Source organism: Ammospiza nelsoni, chromosome 17, assembly GCF_027579445.1.
Source record: "Ammospiza nelsoni isolate bAmmNel1 chromosome 17, bAmmNel1.pri, whole genome shotgun sequence".
NCBI lineage: Eukaryota > Metazoa > Chordata > Aves > Passeriformes > Passerellidae > Ammospiza > Ammospiza nelsoni.
In genome coordinates this window covers 14,779,249-14,795,987 of record NC_080649.1, presented here as the reverse complement: position 1 = coordinate 14,795,987, position 16,739 = coordinate 14,779,249, and the positions used below count along the sequence as shown (strand labels likewise).

The 16,739-nt window shown below is 62.2% G+C and overlaps 1 protein-coding gene across 1 annotated transcript; it reads left to right on the top strand.

The window, feature by feature from the left end:
* Positions 1 to 257: 257 nt before the first annotated feature.
* Positions 258 to 14,886, top strand: FBXL16 (F-box and leucine rich repeat protein 16). The gene is made up of 6 exons (XM_059484740.1): positions 258 to 800; positions 11,030 to 11,740; positions 12,473 to 12,981; positions 13,274 to 13,358; positions 13,884 to 13,947; positions 14,731 to 14,886. The coding sequence occupies exons 2-6, from the start codon at positions 11,045 to 11,047 to the stop codon at positions 14,877 to 14,879; spliced, it is 1,503 nt and encodes a 500-aa protein (XP_059340723.1). The 5' UTR covers positions 258 to 800; positions 11,030 to 11,044; the 3' UTR covers positions 14,880 to 14,886.
* The last annotated feature ends 1,853 nt before the right edge of the window (positions 14,887 to 16,739 follow it).

Sequence of the window (16,739 nt, the reverse complement as noted above, 5' to 3'; positions counted from 1 at the left end):
TGGGGAGAGAGCCAGAGCAAGCATCCGTCTGTCCATCCAGCCTTCCACCCATCCCTGCGTTCAGCCTTCCAACCCTCCCTCCTTCCATTTCTCCAGCCACCCCATCCCTCCCTCAATCCATGCTTCCATTTCCTCCTCCACCCCTCCATCACCATTCTCCCCTCCATTTCTTCATTCCACCATCCTCTCCAACCCCTCCATCCTCATCCCTCCATTCTTCCCTCCATCCCTCCATCCCTCCACCCCTCCATTCCTCCCTCCATTTTTCCATCCTTCCTTCGATCCTTCCACCTCTCCATCCCCCCATCCATCCCTCCCTCCATCCCCCATCCTTCCACCCCTGCATTCCCCCACCCACCACCCTCTCTCCCTGCACTCCCAGCTGCCAGCCCAGCCCCATTCCCTGTCCCGCATCCTCACCTCGCCTCTCCCGGTGCCGCTCCGTCCCCGCCGCCGGTGTCGGTGTCCCTTTAACGGGCTCGGCCGGTGACACGCGTGTGCGTGTGTGCGAACGCGCGTGTGCGTGTGCTCCCCGCTCCCGGGGCTGGCTGGCAGCAGGGCCCCCCTTCTCCATCCCCCCGGATCCGGATCCGGCCCCATTCCCCCCCTCCACTCCCCGCTTATTTTTCCTGTTGTTTGGCGGGGTTGGGGCGGGGGCCGGGCGGGATCCGGCCCCTTTGCCAACGGGGATTTTTGGGGGGATTATTCGCCGTTTTCTTCCCGCTGGGATTTTTTTTTTGCTGCAACCGAAAGAAGACGGACGCAAGGCATGGCATGAGCTTCGGGAGACAGGGCTGGAGGTAAGAGCCGCTCGGGAAAAGCCTTTCCCACACAAAGCCGGTGCCGGGCTCGATGGCGATGCCGGGGTCGGTGCCGGTGCCCGTTCTGTCGGTACCGATACCGGCACCGGCAGCGCGGCCGCCCCAGCCGCATCCCGCATCATGGAGCCGCGTTATATAACGGAGCGGAGCCGGCCCGGCCCCGGGGCTCCCGGTCCGGTGCCCCCCCGCCGCCCCCGCCTCCCATGGCTCGGCAGAGGATGGAGGTCGCTGTGAGCCTCCCCCGGCCGGCGGTGCTGCCCCCTCCGCCCCCTCGCTGTGGGGAGGGGGATGTGGGGGGCGAGGGGATGGGATGTGCTGTGTGTCCGTCCCCCCCCTCCCCAGCATGGCCGGGCAGCAGCGGGTGGGGAAGGCAGGGAAAGGGGGATCGGGCACCCCGAGGGAGGCAGGGCTGCTCTGGGATGGGGGTGGAAGGGCAATCGCTGTAGGGACATGGATGTCCCAGTGTGGGGTTGATGTTTGCCCCCTTCCAGCCTCTAAAATTCCTCTAAAATCCTGGGATGGGGGTGGAAGGGCAATCGCTGTAGGGACGTGGATGTCCCAGTGTGGGGGTGATGTTTGCCCCCTTCCAGCCTCTAAAATTCCTCTTGTCCTCCCTGGTGGCACCATTGGCATCCCCGAGGCTGCACTCGAACACCCAAACACCCCAAAGCTCGCTGTGGCTTTCTGGGGATGCAGGGTGACCCCAGCCAAGGGATGGGGGACAGGGGCAGCCCCCCCATTCCCAGAGCCCAGGGGGATGGAGGAATGGAAAGGCTGTGGCTGGGATGGGGCTGAGCGGGGTCCTGCAGACCCCAGCATGGATCCATGGATCTCCCATCAGCTCAGGATGGGAACAGGAGTTTGTTTTGGTGGGGAGGATGAGGAGGGGCAGAGGGATCAGCGTGTGGGGCTGGGGATCAGGCAGACTCGACGCCATGGAATGGCTGGGGCTGAGCACAGGTGGGGAAACTGAGGCACGGGGTTCTGGCAGCAAGCAGCAGGATACCCCCAAGGTCTTGGCCATGTGGGGGTCCAGGGGTGCCATGGGGCACTGGGCTGAGGTGGTGCCCCTCTGGCATCTGCTGGTGCCCCTGGGACGTGGCAGTGCCTGGCAGGGAAGGCCAGAGCATGGTGGCAGAGCCTCTCCATGCCCACCCTGTGCCCAGGGTCTGGGGTCTCACAGCACCCCGGGGTGCTCAGCAGGCTGGAGCAGCGGGCACAGAGCGAGCCCCGTGCCGTGCTGGCAGCTCCCCTGCTCTGAAGCTGGTGCTGATTTCACTCTGGCTACCAGGAAGAGGGAGGGAGGTGGCTTTGGAGTGGGGAGGACTCGCTCAAGCATCCATTTTTAATGAGCTAGATATCTATTTTTCCCCGAGCTGGCTTCCCCCACATCGATCCCTTTGCCTGCTCCCCTCCCGTGCCAGCAGCTCCGGGGCACAGGGGAGCAGCAGGATGGGCACCCCTGGCACTGGGACCCTCCTGCCACCCCAAATCTGCTCCTGGGGGAGGGGTGACCCTCACTGGGGCCAGGGTAAGGTGAGAGTGGGGAAAGGGTTCCCTTGTCCCCTCAGTGGGGTCACAGCCGTGGTGACCATCATGTGGGGACATGGCCAAACAGAAGGACAGCAGGAGTGGGAGCACTTGGAGGTTGGAGGTTGGAGGTTGGAGGTTGGATGCTGCCCTTCTGCTCTGCAGATTGAAGCTGTGCCTGGCTCAGCAGCTCCATGGCAAAGCCACCTGGTCCTGCCTGGAGCTGTGTCCCCATCTCCCATCTCCTGCAGCTGCCAGCAGTGCCTGAGCAGGAGCTGCACCCCCAGAGGGGATTTGGGAGGCGAGTGGGAGCTGAGCTGTGGGAGGGAGCAGCGCTGGGTGTGCAGGCAGCAGAGCTCCTTGGCAGCACCCCCTCCCAACCCCTGCCCACCTGCCACGGGGACAGCCACGTGTGCTGGGGGCTCTGGGCCCACGGGAGGAGCTGGGGATGAGCAGGGCAGGGTTTGGGGAGGGCACAGCTCAGCAGGACCCGCTCCTCCCTGCTGGAGGGGTGATCCATGCCCAGCTCTTGGACAGGGCAAGCAGGAGGCCAGGAGCAGGAGCAGGATGGTGCCTGATGGCTTTTGGAGCCCGTGCTGGCATTCAGCACCCAGAGCCCACCAAGGAGTGCCCTGGCTGGACACTGCCTGCCCTGGTGTCCACCAGCCTCGTGCCAAGGGCCCCTGCCTGACCCCAAGGCCAGGAAAAAAGGGCCATCAGTGCCATCAGTGCCATCAGTGCCACCAGTGCCATCAGTGCCACCAGTGCCATCAGTGCCACCAGTGCCATCAGTGCTCGTGTGGCTGTCACCGTGCCTGGGGGGTGAAGGGTTTGGGCAGGCACAAACCCCAGCAGGACCTGAGGAGCTCATCCACATCCTGTGCTCGGAGACAGCTCCTGGCTCCTCAGGGGATTGTGCATTTCAGCCCTTGCTGGGCAGAGGGAAGGGCTGGGACACGCTGGGAGCTGTCACCGGGCTCTGGATGGGGCTGTAGTGAGAGGAGGCCAGGCTGGGGAGGATCCAGCACACGAGGAGCTGCTCCCTCCTTGCCTCAGTGGGGAGCAGGGAGAAGCTTTGCTTAAGTACAAACATCCTTCCATGGTGTGAGAGTGTGAGAGCGAAGATCTCCAGAGGAGGCTGGAGGGGAAGGGAGCAGGGCTCCAGCTCTGCCCTCAGTCTGTCCCTCCCGTGCTCCTTTGGGTGGGGGATTCCTCCCAAGGGGACAAGGGGCTGCCTGGGGAAAGGAGAGGTCAGGATTTGCTGTCTCTGGGAGAAGGGGGTTCAGCACAGAGCTGAAAGCTGCTGCAGGAGGGGCTTGGTGGCCCTGTTGGGGGGAAGTTTTGCTTGGGCAGGCTTGGGGCTGGAGCTCTGCTTCCCCCACGCTGAGGGCTGGGGACAGGAGCTGCATCCCCCAGTGCCCCCAGACAGGAGCTGCTCTCCCAGTGCCCCCAGACAGGAGCTGCTCTCTCCCCAAAGCAATGGGGCCCTGAGCAGAGCTTGGTGCTGGCACCTCAGCCAGCTTTTCCCAGCTCCCTGGGGATGGGGCTGACCCTGCAAATCCCGAGCCTGACCTTTGGGCAGGCTGTGGGACCTGAGAGGTTGCAGTGCTGGGGGTTCCTGCTGTGAGAGCTCCTCTGCTTGGCCATGGGCTGCAAGAGGCAGCGATGGATTCACCAGCCTGGCTGGCACTGAGAGCAGCAGCCCCAGCACTGGGACTCAAACCAGTCATTCCCCAGCCCCTCCTGAGCCTCTTGGTCCACTGCAAGGTGGGATGAGCTCCTTGGCACCGTTGTGAGCCTCCAAGGGAGCAGGAAAGCTGCTCTCAGCCCTTTGGTCTCCCCTGGAGTTCTCAGGGCAGCCCCAGGAGGGATTTTCCCAGCTCCCATCACACAAACAGCAGCTCTCCAGGGCCGGGTGGAGAGGCAAGGCCTTTCCTTACTGTGAATTCCTGGACTGTGCAGCAAGGAAGAGGCAGCACTGAGCTTGGAGCTGTGCTCTGAGCCTCTGTCCCTGCTCACCTGTGTGAGTGCTGGAGCCCAAATCCACCTGTGCACACACACACAGACACACACAGCATCTCCAGGCATGGAGCATCTCTCCACTGCTCCTGCATCTCCAGGAGAAGCAGTGGCTCCTCCAGAGTCTCCAGCAGCTCCTCTGCACTGCTGGGGTGATCCAAACCCCCTGAGGAGACCCAGATTGGAGCTGGGTGCTGGGCAGCGTTCTGATCCAGCGGGATCAGGGCTGGGGGCGGCAGCAGCAGCACCCGCACAGCAGCTCTGCAGGGGACGTGCTCATGTGTTCATCACTGCCGTGTGCTCCGACAGGCAGCTCCGGCCCCAGCCCGGCCCCAGCGAGCTCAGCCCCCCGGAGGCTGCACAAAGCGCGGGCCCGTGCTCGGCACAGCGCTCCGTGCCGGGCTGTGCGCTCCGCCCGTACAGAGACTTGATTTGCTGCATTAGTAAAAATAGCCGGGTAATGAATTCAGCTGATGCAACCCTGGCAGCGCGTGCACGCAGCGGGCCCGGCTGTGCTGAGAGTGTGAGAGGGGTTGGGTGAGTGTGAGTGTGTGTGTGAGTGTGAGTGTGTGTGTGAGAGTGAGTGTGAGCAGGATTGTGTGTGTGTGCATCCCGTGTGTATGTGTGTGTGTATGTGTGTGTGTGAGTGTGAGTGTGTGTGTGTGTGAGTGTGTGTGTGTGTGTGCACTCTGTGTGTGTGTGTGTATGTGTGTGTGTATGTGTGTGTGAGTGTGTGAGTGTGTGTGTGTGAGTATGAGTGTGTGTGTGTGTTTGTGTGTGCACTGTGTGTGTGTGTGTGTGCATCCTGTGTGAGTGTGAATGTGAGTGTGAGTGGGATTGTGAGTGTGTGTGAGTGTGTGTGTGTGTGTGTGACTGTGTGTGTGAGTGTGTGTGTGAGAGAGTGAGTGTGAGCAGGATTGTGTGTGTGCGCATCCCGTGTGAGTATGAGTGTGAGTGGGGCTTGTGTGTGTATGCATCCCGTGGGTGTGTGAGTGTGAGTGTGAGCCGGACTGTGCCAGGGCACCCCGCTGCCCAGGGCTGTGTGTGTGTGTGTGTGTGTGTGTGTGTGCACTGTGTGTGCGTGCACACCGTGTTTGTGTGTGCACATCCCACGTGTGTGTGCACACCGTGTGTGTGTGCACACCGTGTGTGTGTGTGTGTGTGTACAACCCGTGTGTGTGTGAGTGTGAGCAGCAGTGATGGCTGCTCGCTCCGCACGGCTTTGCCACCTGAAGCCCTTTGGCAGCAGCTCTGGGTCCTGGCAGGGCCATACCAAGGCTCCGAGGGGGCTGGGGGCAGCAGGGACCGGCTGGGTGACAGCAGGGTCCCATGGAGAGTCTGTGGGGCAGTCATGGATTATCCCTGGGATCTCATCTGCCTGCTGGGTTACTGTGGGATCTCTGACAAGGATCTGTTGGAGCAATCCTGGATCTTGGCAGGGCCCTGAGGGGTGATGGAGGTTCCCTTACAAGGAGCCGGTGGGGCAGGGCTGGATCTTCCCTGCCAGGGCCCGGCGCGACAGGGCCGGATGCGGGCAGAGACACGGACACGAGCACGGTGTCCTTGGGGGGCCGCTGTCCGTGGTGCTGACCGGGGCCGCTCACCGGAGCCGCTGTCCTCGGTGTACTGAATGACCAGGGACCGAATGACCGGGGCCACTGTCCCTGGTGCTGACCGGGACCGGTGACCGGGACTACTGTCCTCGGTGCTGACCAGCACAGCCCGCTGTCCCCGGTGCTGACAGGGACCGATGACCGGGGCCGCTGTCCCCGGTGCTGACCGGGACCAATGATCGGGGCCGCTGTCCCCGGTGCTGACCGGGACCGATTATCGGGGCCGCTGTCCCCGGTGCTGACCAGCACAGCCCGCTGTTCCCGGTGCTGACAGGCACCACTGACCGGGGCCGCTGTCCCCGGTGCTGAGCGGGACCGAATGAACGGGACCGATGACCGGGGCTGCTGTCCTCGGTGCTGAGCGGGACCGGGGCCGCTGTCCTCGGTGCTGACCGAGCCCGCCCGCTGCCAGGGGCCTCCCAGGCCGCCCAACCCAGGATCTCCGCTGGCTCCAGTCTGGCTCCAGCCCGGCTGTCCCGAGCCCAGCCCGATCTCTGCTGCACAGGATAACTACTCCAAGAGCGGGGATCCCCCAGACCAGGCACTAACAGGGTGGGTGAAGGCCCTGCCCGTGTCTCAAGGCCTTCATCCCTCTGCACTACCACGTGCAGACAGTAAACTCGCCAACAGGTTGGGCAGGCTCTGTTTCCCAGGCAGTTAGCATTGTGTTCATCCCAGCACGCTCACAGTGCAGTGTTTGTGGTGCCAGGCTCTCAGACCCCGGCTCGTTTCTCTCTCCCTGCGTCAATCCCGCCCCCCAGCACTGCATCATCGCTCCCGTGGGTGACAACACCCCCCAAACCTCCCTGCCAGTGACGTATCCTGAGAAATGGGCACCCTGCAGTGGATTCGGGAGGCTCGAGGGCTCTGGCCTTTGCTCTTGTCAGGTTTTCTCCTACTGGGCTGGATCTGGCACTCCATGGCTGGGGGAGACCTCTCTGTGAGAGAGCAAAGGGGGGCTGCAAATCTGGGCCCTCACTGTGGGACCCCAGAGCAAGGATGGTTGTATCAAGTGCTGAACAATCCCAATGATGATGATGATGATGATGATGATGGTGTGTTTGGCTCAGTCACGCAATCTGCAAACACTGAGATGACAGGGAGAAGGGAAAGGGACAAATCTCTTCTCTCCTGTTGCTTTGGAGTGGCCAAAAAGCATTTGGAGGTGTTCATGGAACTGTTGGAACATGTGGGAGGGTCTGTGCTGACACCTCCAAGGCAGACAGCTTCGGGTTTGTCTGTCCATCCCTGTCTCTGGGCTGGGAGTGCCTGGGGAGGGGCAGGGTGGTCTCTGTGACCCCCAGGGGCTGTGGCAGTGTCACTTTGGACATCAGAGTAGTGTGGGCTCAGCCCTGGGCTGCAGGAGCTGGGGGGCTCCTGGCTGTAGGCCGGGGCTCTCCCATGGCACAGGAGGGCAGATGCCAGCCCTGCCCTTGGTGTCACAGACAGCAGCTATTGGCCCCCTCCCCTTCCAGCCCACCCTCTCCACGCTGGGGTCTTTCCAAACCCTCTCCTCACTGGGGTCTTTCCCCAAGCACAGTTCCGTGCCTGGGGGTGCTGGGAGCACCCAAATTCTTCCCTGCTCATCTCCCGAGAGAGAAATGCCTGCCTGGCTTCCCCCACCGCTGCCCAGATCCTCCCATGCCCAGAGGCTCGAATCTCTCTCCATTTTTCTCTTTGAAGTGATTTCAGGCTCACTCAAGGTTCGAGATTTCTGTGCTCTGTTCAGGCAGCCTGAGCTCCCTGGGCAGGTGCCTGGCTCAGCTTTCCAGGAAAAGCTGCTGGACCCTCTGTGCCCCCTGAGTCCCCTGAGCCCCCTGAGCTCAGCCTCGAGGACCAGCCGAGCTCTGAGCAGGTTTTGGATGCGGTGCCAAAACCTCCTGCTGGCTGCTGTGAGTCTGGCGACTTCTCAGCATCTGTGTCCTGCTGGGACCATCCCCTCGGGCTGCCGAGGCCCTGCGCTGCCCCTCTGCCACCACCTGCCCTGTCCCTGTGCCCAGCGGCTCTGGGGCTCGGTGCCACCACCTGCCCTGTCCCCAGTGTTGGAGTGACGGCGGGTGGCACGGTCAGGACAGATGGAAATGAGAGATCTCTGCAGCCAGGTCAGGAACTTGGGGTTTATTGCAAAGGGCCTGAGGGCAGGGCCCTGCTGGGAGCTGCCAAACACAGCTCAGAGCAGCCTGAGAGAAGAGAGGGGCAGAGAGGATGAGAGGGTGAGAGGGAAAAGGGTAAGACAGCGAGGTTCCCATTACAATAAATCTTCTTCTGTGTTGAATATTCTGATTCTCACTAACCAATTTAGTACAAGATACAAATCCTATAGCATTTCCATACAGCCTATAAGAATCATTACATCACCATACTGTGCTACATTTTAAACCCTATAAACTCATCTTTGGGCCCCTTCTGCCAAGCTGGCAGGGTCTGCTCTGAGCCTTGGGCCTGCCTGCAAGCAGAGGGTGTTGTTCCATCAAAAGGGATTACCTTCAGCTGGCCATGCCATTGTTTTCCAGTTGTTCAGTAACTGAGGGACCTCAAAGCTTGCTTTCATTTCAATCTCGTTTATAGTTTCTATATTCTCAAAATCTTTTGCCAGACAATCATATTTATAAGGCTTTCCTGTTTCATCTTCCCCAACACCCGGGGCCAGCCAGCGTGCCCAGCGCCTCTGGGGCTCGGTGCCACTCTCTGCAGTGACACTTCCCATGCCACCTGGCCATTGTCTGTTTGGGTTGGGGCTCTGTGAAACACCCGCCGCACGTTCTGTTTACCTCCCTGATTGCAGCCGAGCCGCTGGTTTCGAGTTTCTCCCTTCTCTCCCCTCCCCTTCTGCTGCTTTCAAGCAAATTTAACACATGTCCAAGCATCGGGCGGCGTGAGCGGAGGCAGCAGCGGCTGCATCCGAGCCGGGAGCGGCGCCAGGCTGTCTGCACAGGGCTGGGCTCGTCCCCGGGGGCTGCAGCGCGGTGGGACGGTGCCACCGAGCCGGGCTGGCTGCGGGCACCTCGGCTGGCACCGCGGCTCCCCCAGCACCGTGCTAGGAATGGGAGGTGCCCTGTGCCGTGCATCCCAGGTGTGCCTGCATCCCTCGGGTTCTCCAGGTGTGCCACCGGCACCTGACTGTGCTGTTGAGCTCCTTTTTGGGTGGCTGTGCCCTCCCGGGGTGCTCCAGGAAAGCTGGATGAGGCCGGGGATATCACCGGCCGGGGTCTGTGTACAAATCACAAACAGGACAGGACTGCTGGAACGTGCCTTGAGCTGTTTGATTTTCCACCATCACTCTCATTCCATGGCTATGACAGTGGGAAGATGCCAGCAGCTCACATCCCAGGCAGCAGACCAAGAACTCAATGTTACAACTCACTTAAAAAGTTTTCTGACCAATCACACAAAGCAAAAGCACATTGACAGTAGTTCTATCCAACCACTATATGCACAGTTAAAACAATGCTTGCTTATTTTGGATACAATACCTGCTTGTAAACCTTAAAACACAACACACAGAGCTCCATTATTCAGCTTAAAACTTCCTAACATCTCACTAGATAAACTTTTCTGCAGCTTAGGGAATTATTCTAGGCAAGCATTGATACACAGATCATTGTTCTGTTTGTACTTACTTTTCTAGTTTTTACATAATTTTTCTGCTGACCAATCTCATGGCTGCTGCTTAGCTCCAGTCACAGTCCTGCTGTCTCTGAGGCCTGCCTTTTGCAGCTTTCCCAAACCCTCTGATTTTGTGGATTCCCACAAGGGATGCTGTGAGAGTGAAAGGGATGGGCAGCAACAGGGCTGCATCCTGCTTCCAGGCTCAGGGACCATGGAGCTTCCCCATGAGCAGGATGCCCTTTCCTCAGTGTACCTCCATCAGGGATTGACTTTCTCCACCCCAAATCAAGCATCTGTAATAATCCCTTGCTTTAATCTCGGGTCTGGGAAGAGCTGGCAGGCAGGAAGGTCCCCAGCTCCTGTCACTGATGGATGGAGGTGCCAAGCACCCCTTGGGCCTTCAGGGGAGCTCCCTGTGCCCTGCTCCATGCACTGCAAGCTGCATTCCCATGCTTCAGCTGCTTGTGCCCGCAGGGGTTGCCAGGATCAGCTTTTTGGCAGGGTTTGGTGTGGCATTGGCACGTGGGGCACAGGCAGGGCAGGCAGAGCCGGGCAGGGCCCTGTGCCAGGCCCTGGCTGGGCAGGGGGAGGGGGCTGAGCCCCCATCAATAATTCAGCTCCATATTTATAGAGGGAAATGCGTTGAATAATGGATGGTGGGTGAGGGGGGCCCTTGGGAAGCCAGCCTTGCTGCCACTGCAATATTTATCAGCCCAGTTTGCCGGGTGCTGCCTGAGGCTCCACTACGGCTGGCACAGGCTCACTGCTGAGGGCTTGGCTGGCACAGTGGGCACAGGCAGCTCTGCTCCTTTGCCTGCTGCCTTCTACAAAAATGCACTGAGGGATGGAGCCCCTCTGCTCTGGAGCCAGGCTGGGAGAGCTGGGGGTTCTCACCTGGAGAGGAGAAGGCTCCAGAGACATCTCAGAGCCCCTGCCAGGGCCTAAATATGGGCCTGGATATTGGGAAGGAATTGTTTTCTGGCAAGGTGGGCAGGCCCTGGCACAGGGTGCCCAGAGCAGCTGTGGCTGCCCCTGGATCCCTGGCAGTGCCCAAGGCCAGGCTGGAGCACCCTGGGATGGCGGAAGGTGTCCCTGCCCATGGCATGCATGTGGAATGAGGTGGGCTTTGAGGTCACTTCCAACCCAAACCAGTCTGTGGATCCTTCTCTGTCTGCCACTGGTCATGCTTGCTTCTAGGCTCAGAGAGTGATGTGGATACCCAGGGACTAATCCCCATCTGTCCCTCATCACAGGGGGCACCAGGGCCATGCAGCTCCTGGGAGGACCCTTCTCTGTGTCCCAGACACATCCCCTCTGTGGCTGTGCCCACCTGATCACATGTGCCACCCTGCTCAGGGCCCCCAGGACCTCCCCCCTCCCTGGTGCCACCACCCCCCCACAGACCCAGAGCCCCTGACCCCACACACTGTGTTACAGAGACACCCGTGGAAGATGTCGAACCCGAGAAACGGCGACACCAAGCCCCCATGTTTGCCCCGCAATGGACTGGTGAAGATCCCCACGCAAGCCAACGGCCTCGGCTCCGCCAGCATCACCAAAGGCACCCCCGCCGTGAAAAACCGCCTGTGCCAGCCTTCCTCCGTGCCTGCCATCCTCAGCCCGGCCTTAGCCCACCGCAGCGACCTGCCCATCCCCAGCCTGGCCTCCCCGCTCTCCTTGGCCACCCTGGCCAGCGTGTCCTCCCCTCCCGGCGCTTCCTTGGTGGGACTGAACGCCAGCGAGGGCTCGGAGCAGCCGTCCCCGGAGCGGCTGCTGGGCTCACCCTCGGAGAGGCAGCTGGCCGTGGACGAGAAGATCCTCAATCGCCTGTTCTGGTACTTTTCGGCGTGCGAGAAGTGCGTGCTGGCGCAGGTGTGCAAGGCATGGCGGAGGGTGCTCTACCAGCCCAAGTTCTGGGTGGGCTTGACGCCCGTCCTGCACACCAAAGAGCTCTACAACGTCCTGCCCGGGGGAGAGAAGGAGTTCGTCAGCCTGCAGGGCTTCGCTGTCCGCGGCTTCGACGGCTTCTGCCTCGTGGGCGTCTCTGACCTGGACATTTGTGAGTTCATTGACAACTACCCCCTCTCCAAGAAGGGGGTCAAGTCCATGAGCCTTAAGAGGTCGACCATCACAGATGCGGGGTTGGAGGTAGGTGACCCTCCTAAAGTGACAGGGGTGGCTGAGGTGAGCTGGTGGAGGGTCAGTCCTGGTGGCCTTGGGGACACACACATGGGCAGAGTGGTCTTGTCACAGTGAAGGAGCAGACAGGTGGCATGGCCACCCCACGGGTGCTGGCAGCACAGGGAGGCCCTGCCTGTGGTGTGGGCAGTGGGATGGGTGCAGCCCGTGGCTGCAGGAGGCTGTTGGGGCTGCATCCCTGCAGGAAAGCAGGGCCAGGTGAGGTGATGATGTGACAGTGGGTGACAAGCTCTGGGGACAGGGCATCCCTGCTTGGCTGGCTGCTCCCCAGCAAGGGGGTCACCCAAGCAAGGGGCTGAGGGTCAGGTAGAGATAGGGCAACTCAGGGGGCTGGGCAAGGTCCCCACCAAGATCCTTGCCCTGTGCCATGGCCAAACACAGCACCAGCTGTTCCGTGGGCACATCTCACTGTGCTGGGAGTGGCATCAATCCCCACCCTACAGGAGCACCTGGCACAGTGCTGGGGCTGCAGCCAGGGGTCCCTGCCTGTCCCCTCCCATTCCCCACTCATGCTGGTGTGCCCTGAGGCAGGCATTGAACCCATGCCAGGGAGGTCCCAGGGAGAAGACTGGAAGCAGTGGGAAGAGCTCCAGGGTCTCAGAGGGAGCCAGGGTGGGGACACAGGGACGCACACGGGTGGGTGGCAGTGCCTGGCACGGCCTGACGCCCTGCCCTCGGCAGGTGATGCTGGAGCAGATGCAGGGCGTGGTGCGGCTGGAGCTGTCGGGCTGCAACGACTTCACGGAGGCCGGGCTGTGGTCCAGCCTCAACGCCCGCATCACGGCGCTGAGCGTCAGCGACTGCATCAACGTGGCCGACGACGCCATCGCCGCCATCTCGCAGCTCCTGCCCAACCTGACCGAGCTCAACCTGCAAGCCTACCACGTGACGGACACGGCGCTCGCCTACTTCACCGCCAAGCAGGGCTACACCACCCACACCCTGCGCCTCAACTCCTGCTGGGAGATCACCAACCACGGCGTGGTCAACATGGTGCACAGCCTGCCCAACCTGAGCGTGCTCAGCCTCTCGGGCTGCTCCAAGGTGACGGATGACGGCGTGGAGCTGGTGGCCGAGAACCTGCGGAAGCTGCGCAGCCTCGACCTGTCCTGGTGCCCCCGCATCACCGACATGGCCCTGGAGTACATCGCCTGCGACCTGCACAAGCTGGAGGAGCTGGTGCTCGACAGGTAAAGGGCTGTGCTGAGCCGCGCTGTGCCGTGCCAAGCCATGCCATGCCATGCCGTGCTGTGCTATGCCAAGCCATGCCAAGTCATGCCATACCGTGCTGAGCCATGCCATGCCATGCACGCCATGCCATGCCATGTTGAGCCGTGCTGTGCCGTGTCACCCCATGACAAACCATGCCGTGCCAAGCCGTGCCATGCTGAGCCGCGCTGTAGCAGAGGGTGCAGCATGGGGGCCATGGTTTGGGGACACCCACGGGTGACCAGCTGGCCCTGACACCCCGTGTCCCGGCAGGTGCGTGCGGATCACCGACACCGGCCTCAGCTACCTGTCCACCATGTCATCCCTGCGGAGCCTCTACCTGCGCTGGTGCTGCCAGGTAGGTGTGGAACACGGCTGTGCCTGTCCCGGCTCGGCTCGGCACGGCAGAGAGGGCATGGTGGCACCTCCCTGGGCATGGGCCATGAGCTCGGGGCGGGCTCCCAGGGCTGGCTGAAGACCCCATGACTTGGTGCCAGGGAGCAGAGAGCTCCTGTGAACTCAGCAGGACTCAGCCCTGGCACCCTGACCCTGCATCCCCAGAGCCCGTACCCGCTCCCTGCCCTGGCTCCCCGCTCCCTGTCGCACAGCCCAGACCCAGCACCCCGGCCCTGCACCCCAAATCCTGCCCCAGCATCCCGCTGCAACATCCCACATCCTGCTCAGGCTCCCCTCCCTGCAGCCTGTCCCATCACAGTTCCCTGCCCTGGCACCCAGAGCCAGCACACTGCCCCAGCATCCTGCACCCTGCTTCAGGTTCCCAGCCCTGGCACCAGCTCCCTGCCCCAGCTGGGCAATGCTGAGCCCTGGCACTGTGGGTGTCCCCATTGTCCCCCCCTCATCCCCATCCCATCTTCTTTTCCAGGTGCAGGATTTTGGCCTGAAGCACCTCCTGGGCATGGGCAGCCTGCGCCTGCTCTCGCTGGCTGGTGAGACCCTGACCCCCTACCAGGGACCAGAGACCCCAGGGGCTGGGGGACACTGGGCATGGGAACAGAGAGAGCCCTGGGGACAGTCTGGGGACAGAGAGAGCCCTGGGGACAGCCTGGGGACAGCCAGCCTCCCCCCAGGCCAGCAGGCACCTGCACCCAGCCCAGCCTGTGGGGAAAGATGCACAGCTGGGCTCTTGGGGGGCCGTGTTTTTTGGGGTGGTGGTGTTTTGGGAGCTATGGTTTTGCCATTCAAGTCTTCTGAGGTGTTGGTTTTTGGGGAGCTGCTGTAGGGGACACACTTTTTTGGGTGGTTTTTTTTTCTTTGGAATACTGGTGCTTTGAGATGCTGGGATTTTAGGCTGACCTTGGTGTGTAGGTGTTTTGAAGCATTGTTCTTTAGCATGCTGGTTTTCTGGGTTCTGCTGGGGTTTTTTTTTTTGGTGCTAATTTTGATGATCTTGGTATTTTGGGGTGCTGGTGCTTTAAGGTATTGGGTTTTGTGTGCATTTTGGAGTGCTGGATTTTTTGGATGCTGAGATTTTGTAGTGTTAGGCTTTTTGGGGTACTTTTTTTTTTTTTAGCACGCTATTTATTTGGATTCTGCCTTTTGGGTGTGGTGAGGTTTGAGGTGCTGGGATTTTGAGGTCCTGACCCTTTGGTTCTGTCTGGGGGGATTTTGGTGCTGTGGGATGCTGGTGCCTTGGTGATGCTATTTTTGGGGATGCTATTTTTGGGGAACACTGTTGATCTGGGCTGACAGAGCACCCTGTCCCCTTGCAGGCTGCCCCTTGCTGACCACCACGGGGCTGTCGGGGCTGGTGCAGCTGCAGGAGCTGGAGGAGCTGGAACTCACCAACTGCCCCGGGGCCACCCCGGAGCTCTTCAAGTACTTCTCCCAGCACCTGCCGTGCTGCATGGTGATCGAGTAGCGCCGGAGCCGGCCCGCCCCGCGCCCTCCCCGGCCGACATCGCCCACCCCATCTCCCTCCGGCTGCGGGGGGATTCGAGAGACGCCCCCGATTCCATCCGAGCCCGGACATCCCCCGCATCGCCGCCCCCGAGGGACGCGGGGCTCCGGGGGGAGATGGGGGCAGGAGCCCCCCCGGTACCATGTAAATTCTCCCCACGCCGCCGCCACCGCCCGTGCTCCTCCCGCTGTCCTGCCAATCCCTTCCGGACAGACGAACGGACATCATGGAAGCCCAAAGTGGGAAGGCGACGCTGTGTGACCCCCCCGGCCGCATCCCGCTCCCCCCGCTCCGGTGCCAGCGCCACCGAGGATGCTCCAGGGCACCCAAGGATGCTCGCAGGGATGGCCAGAGGAGGATGCTGATTTTGGGGTGGCGGCGGAGGCTGGATGGGTCCCCTGACGCCCCCGGAGCGGGTCACCGAGCTCACCCCCCCGTCCCCGCGCTGCGTGTCCCCTCCAGCCCCCCGCCCCGCCTTTGGGGCGCTCTCTCCCGGTGAATAGGATGTCCCTCTCCGCCCGCCCGCCGCCCTCGCATGCTCGCTTGCTTCAGTCTCGTGCTACGGCAGGTTTCGGGGTACCGGGGGGACGGTGACAAGCGACAGCCCCACTGAGCCCCTCCACGCGCCGGATCCCGCCCCGGGCTGCCCTGGCGACATCCCCCGCGCCCGGGGACCCTCCTGCACCCCGCGGGGCTGCGGGGTGATGCCACCGCCGGGCAGCGACCCATCCGTCTGGGATGGGACATCCCGGGCCACCGGGGCCGGGGCGGAGCCACCGCGGCGACACCGGCAGCACAGAGAGACCGCGGGAGGTGGCACCTCGGACGCACTGCCACCACTGCCACCGCTCTTCCATCTGAAAAGCCATCGCCCCCGTGCCGGCGGCAAGCGGGGCACCGGGGGGACCCCCGGGCTGAGCCGAGATGGGACCGAGCCGGAGCGGGGCTGGGGGAGCCAGCGCGGGAGGGGCTCGGTGCCCCCCGGGCAGTGCCCGCCCTGTGCCACAGCCATGGGAGAGTGGGCACGGGCACGGGCACGGGCACGGGATGGGCACGGACACGGACACGGACACGCTTTCGGTTTGTTTTGCCTTTGTACCGGCCGGGAAGGAACTGCTGCACCAACCGCCGCCTCCGCTCCCTGCTTTGTCCGAAACGCCCCTTTTCACCCCAAAATGGCACCAGCTGGAAGGGCTTTGGGGAGTCCCTGGGGCTGCGGGACAGGGTGGCACTGCCGGGGACCGGAGCACCCCGGCACGGGGTGGAGGGCTGCCCGCACCCCCAAAGCCTGCAGTGTCCCAGGACAGCGGCACACACAGGGTGTCCCCACCCCCGCAGGTGACAGCGGCAGTTTTGGGGTGCCAGAGCCCTGCAGGTGACAGCGGCAGTTTTGGGGTGCCACAGCCCCGCACAAGTCCCTGGTGCAAGGTTGCACAGACAGCCCAGCACGGCCCCCATACCGTGGCAGTGACCCCCTGCAGCCCTACTCCCCTGTGCACCCCTATATCCCTCCAGTGCACCTGTACATCACCAGTGCACCCCATATCCTCCCGGCACCCCATTTTCCACCTGCAGCCTGACCCACAAGGCTCCCACAGACCTCTGACCCCCATATACCCCCCTGACCCACATCCCTGTGCACCCCCAATTCCCTGAAGCCCACATCTCCCGGCACCCCCCAATGCACACTCCCATGGCAGTGTGCACCTCCCAGCGCACCCTCACACCCCTCTGCACCCCGGTAATGCTCCAGCTCACCCCTACACCCCCAATGCACCCCATATCCCCTTGGCACCCCGGTAATGCTCCAGCTCACCCCTA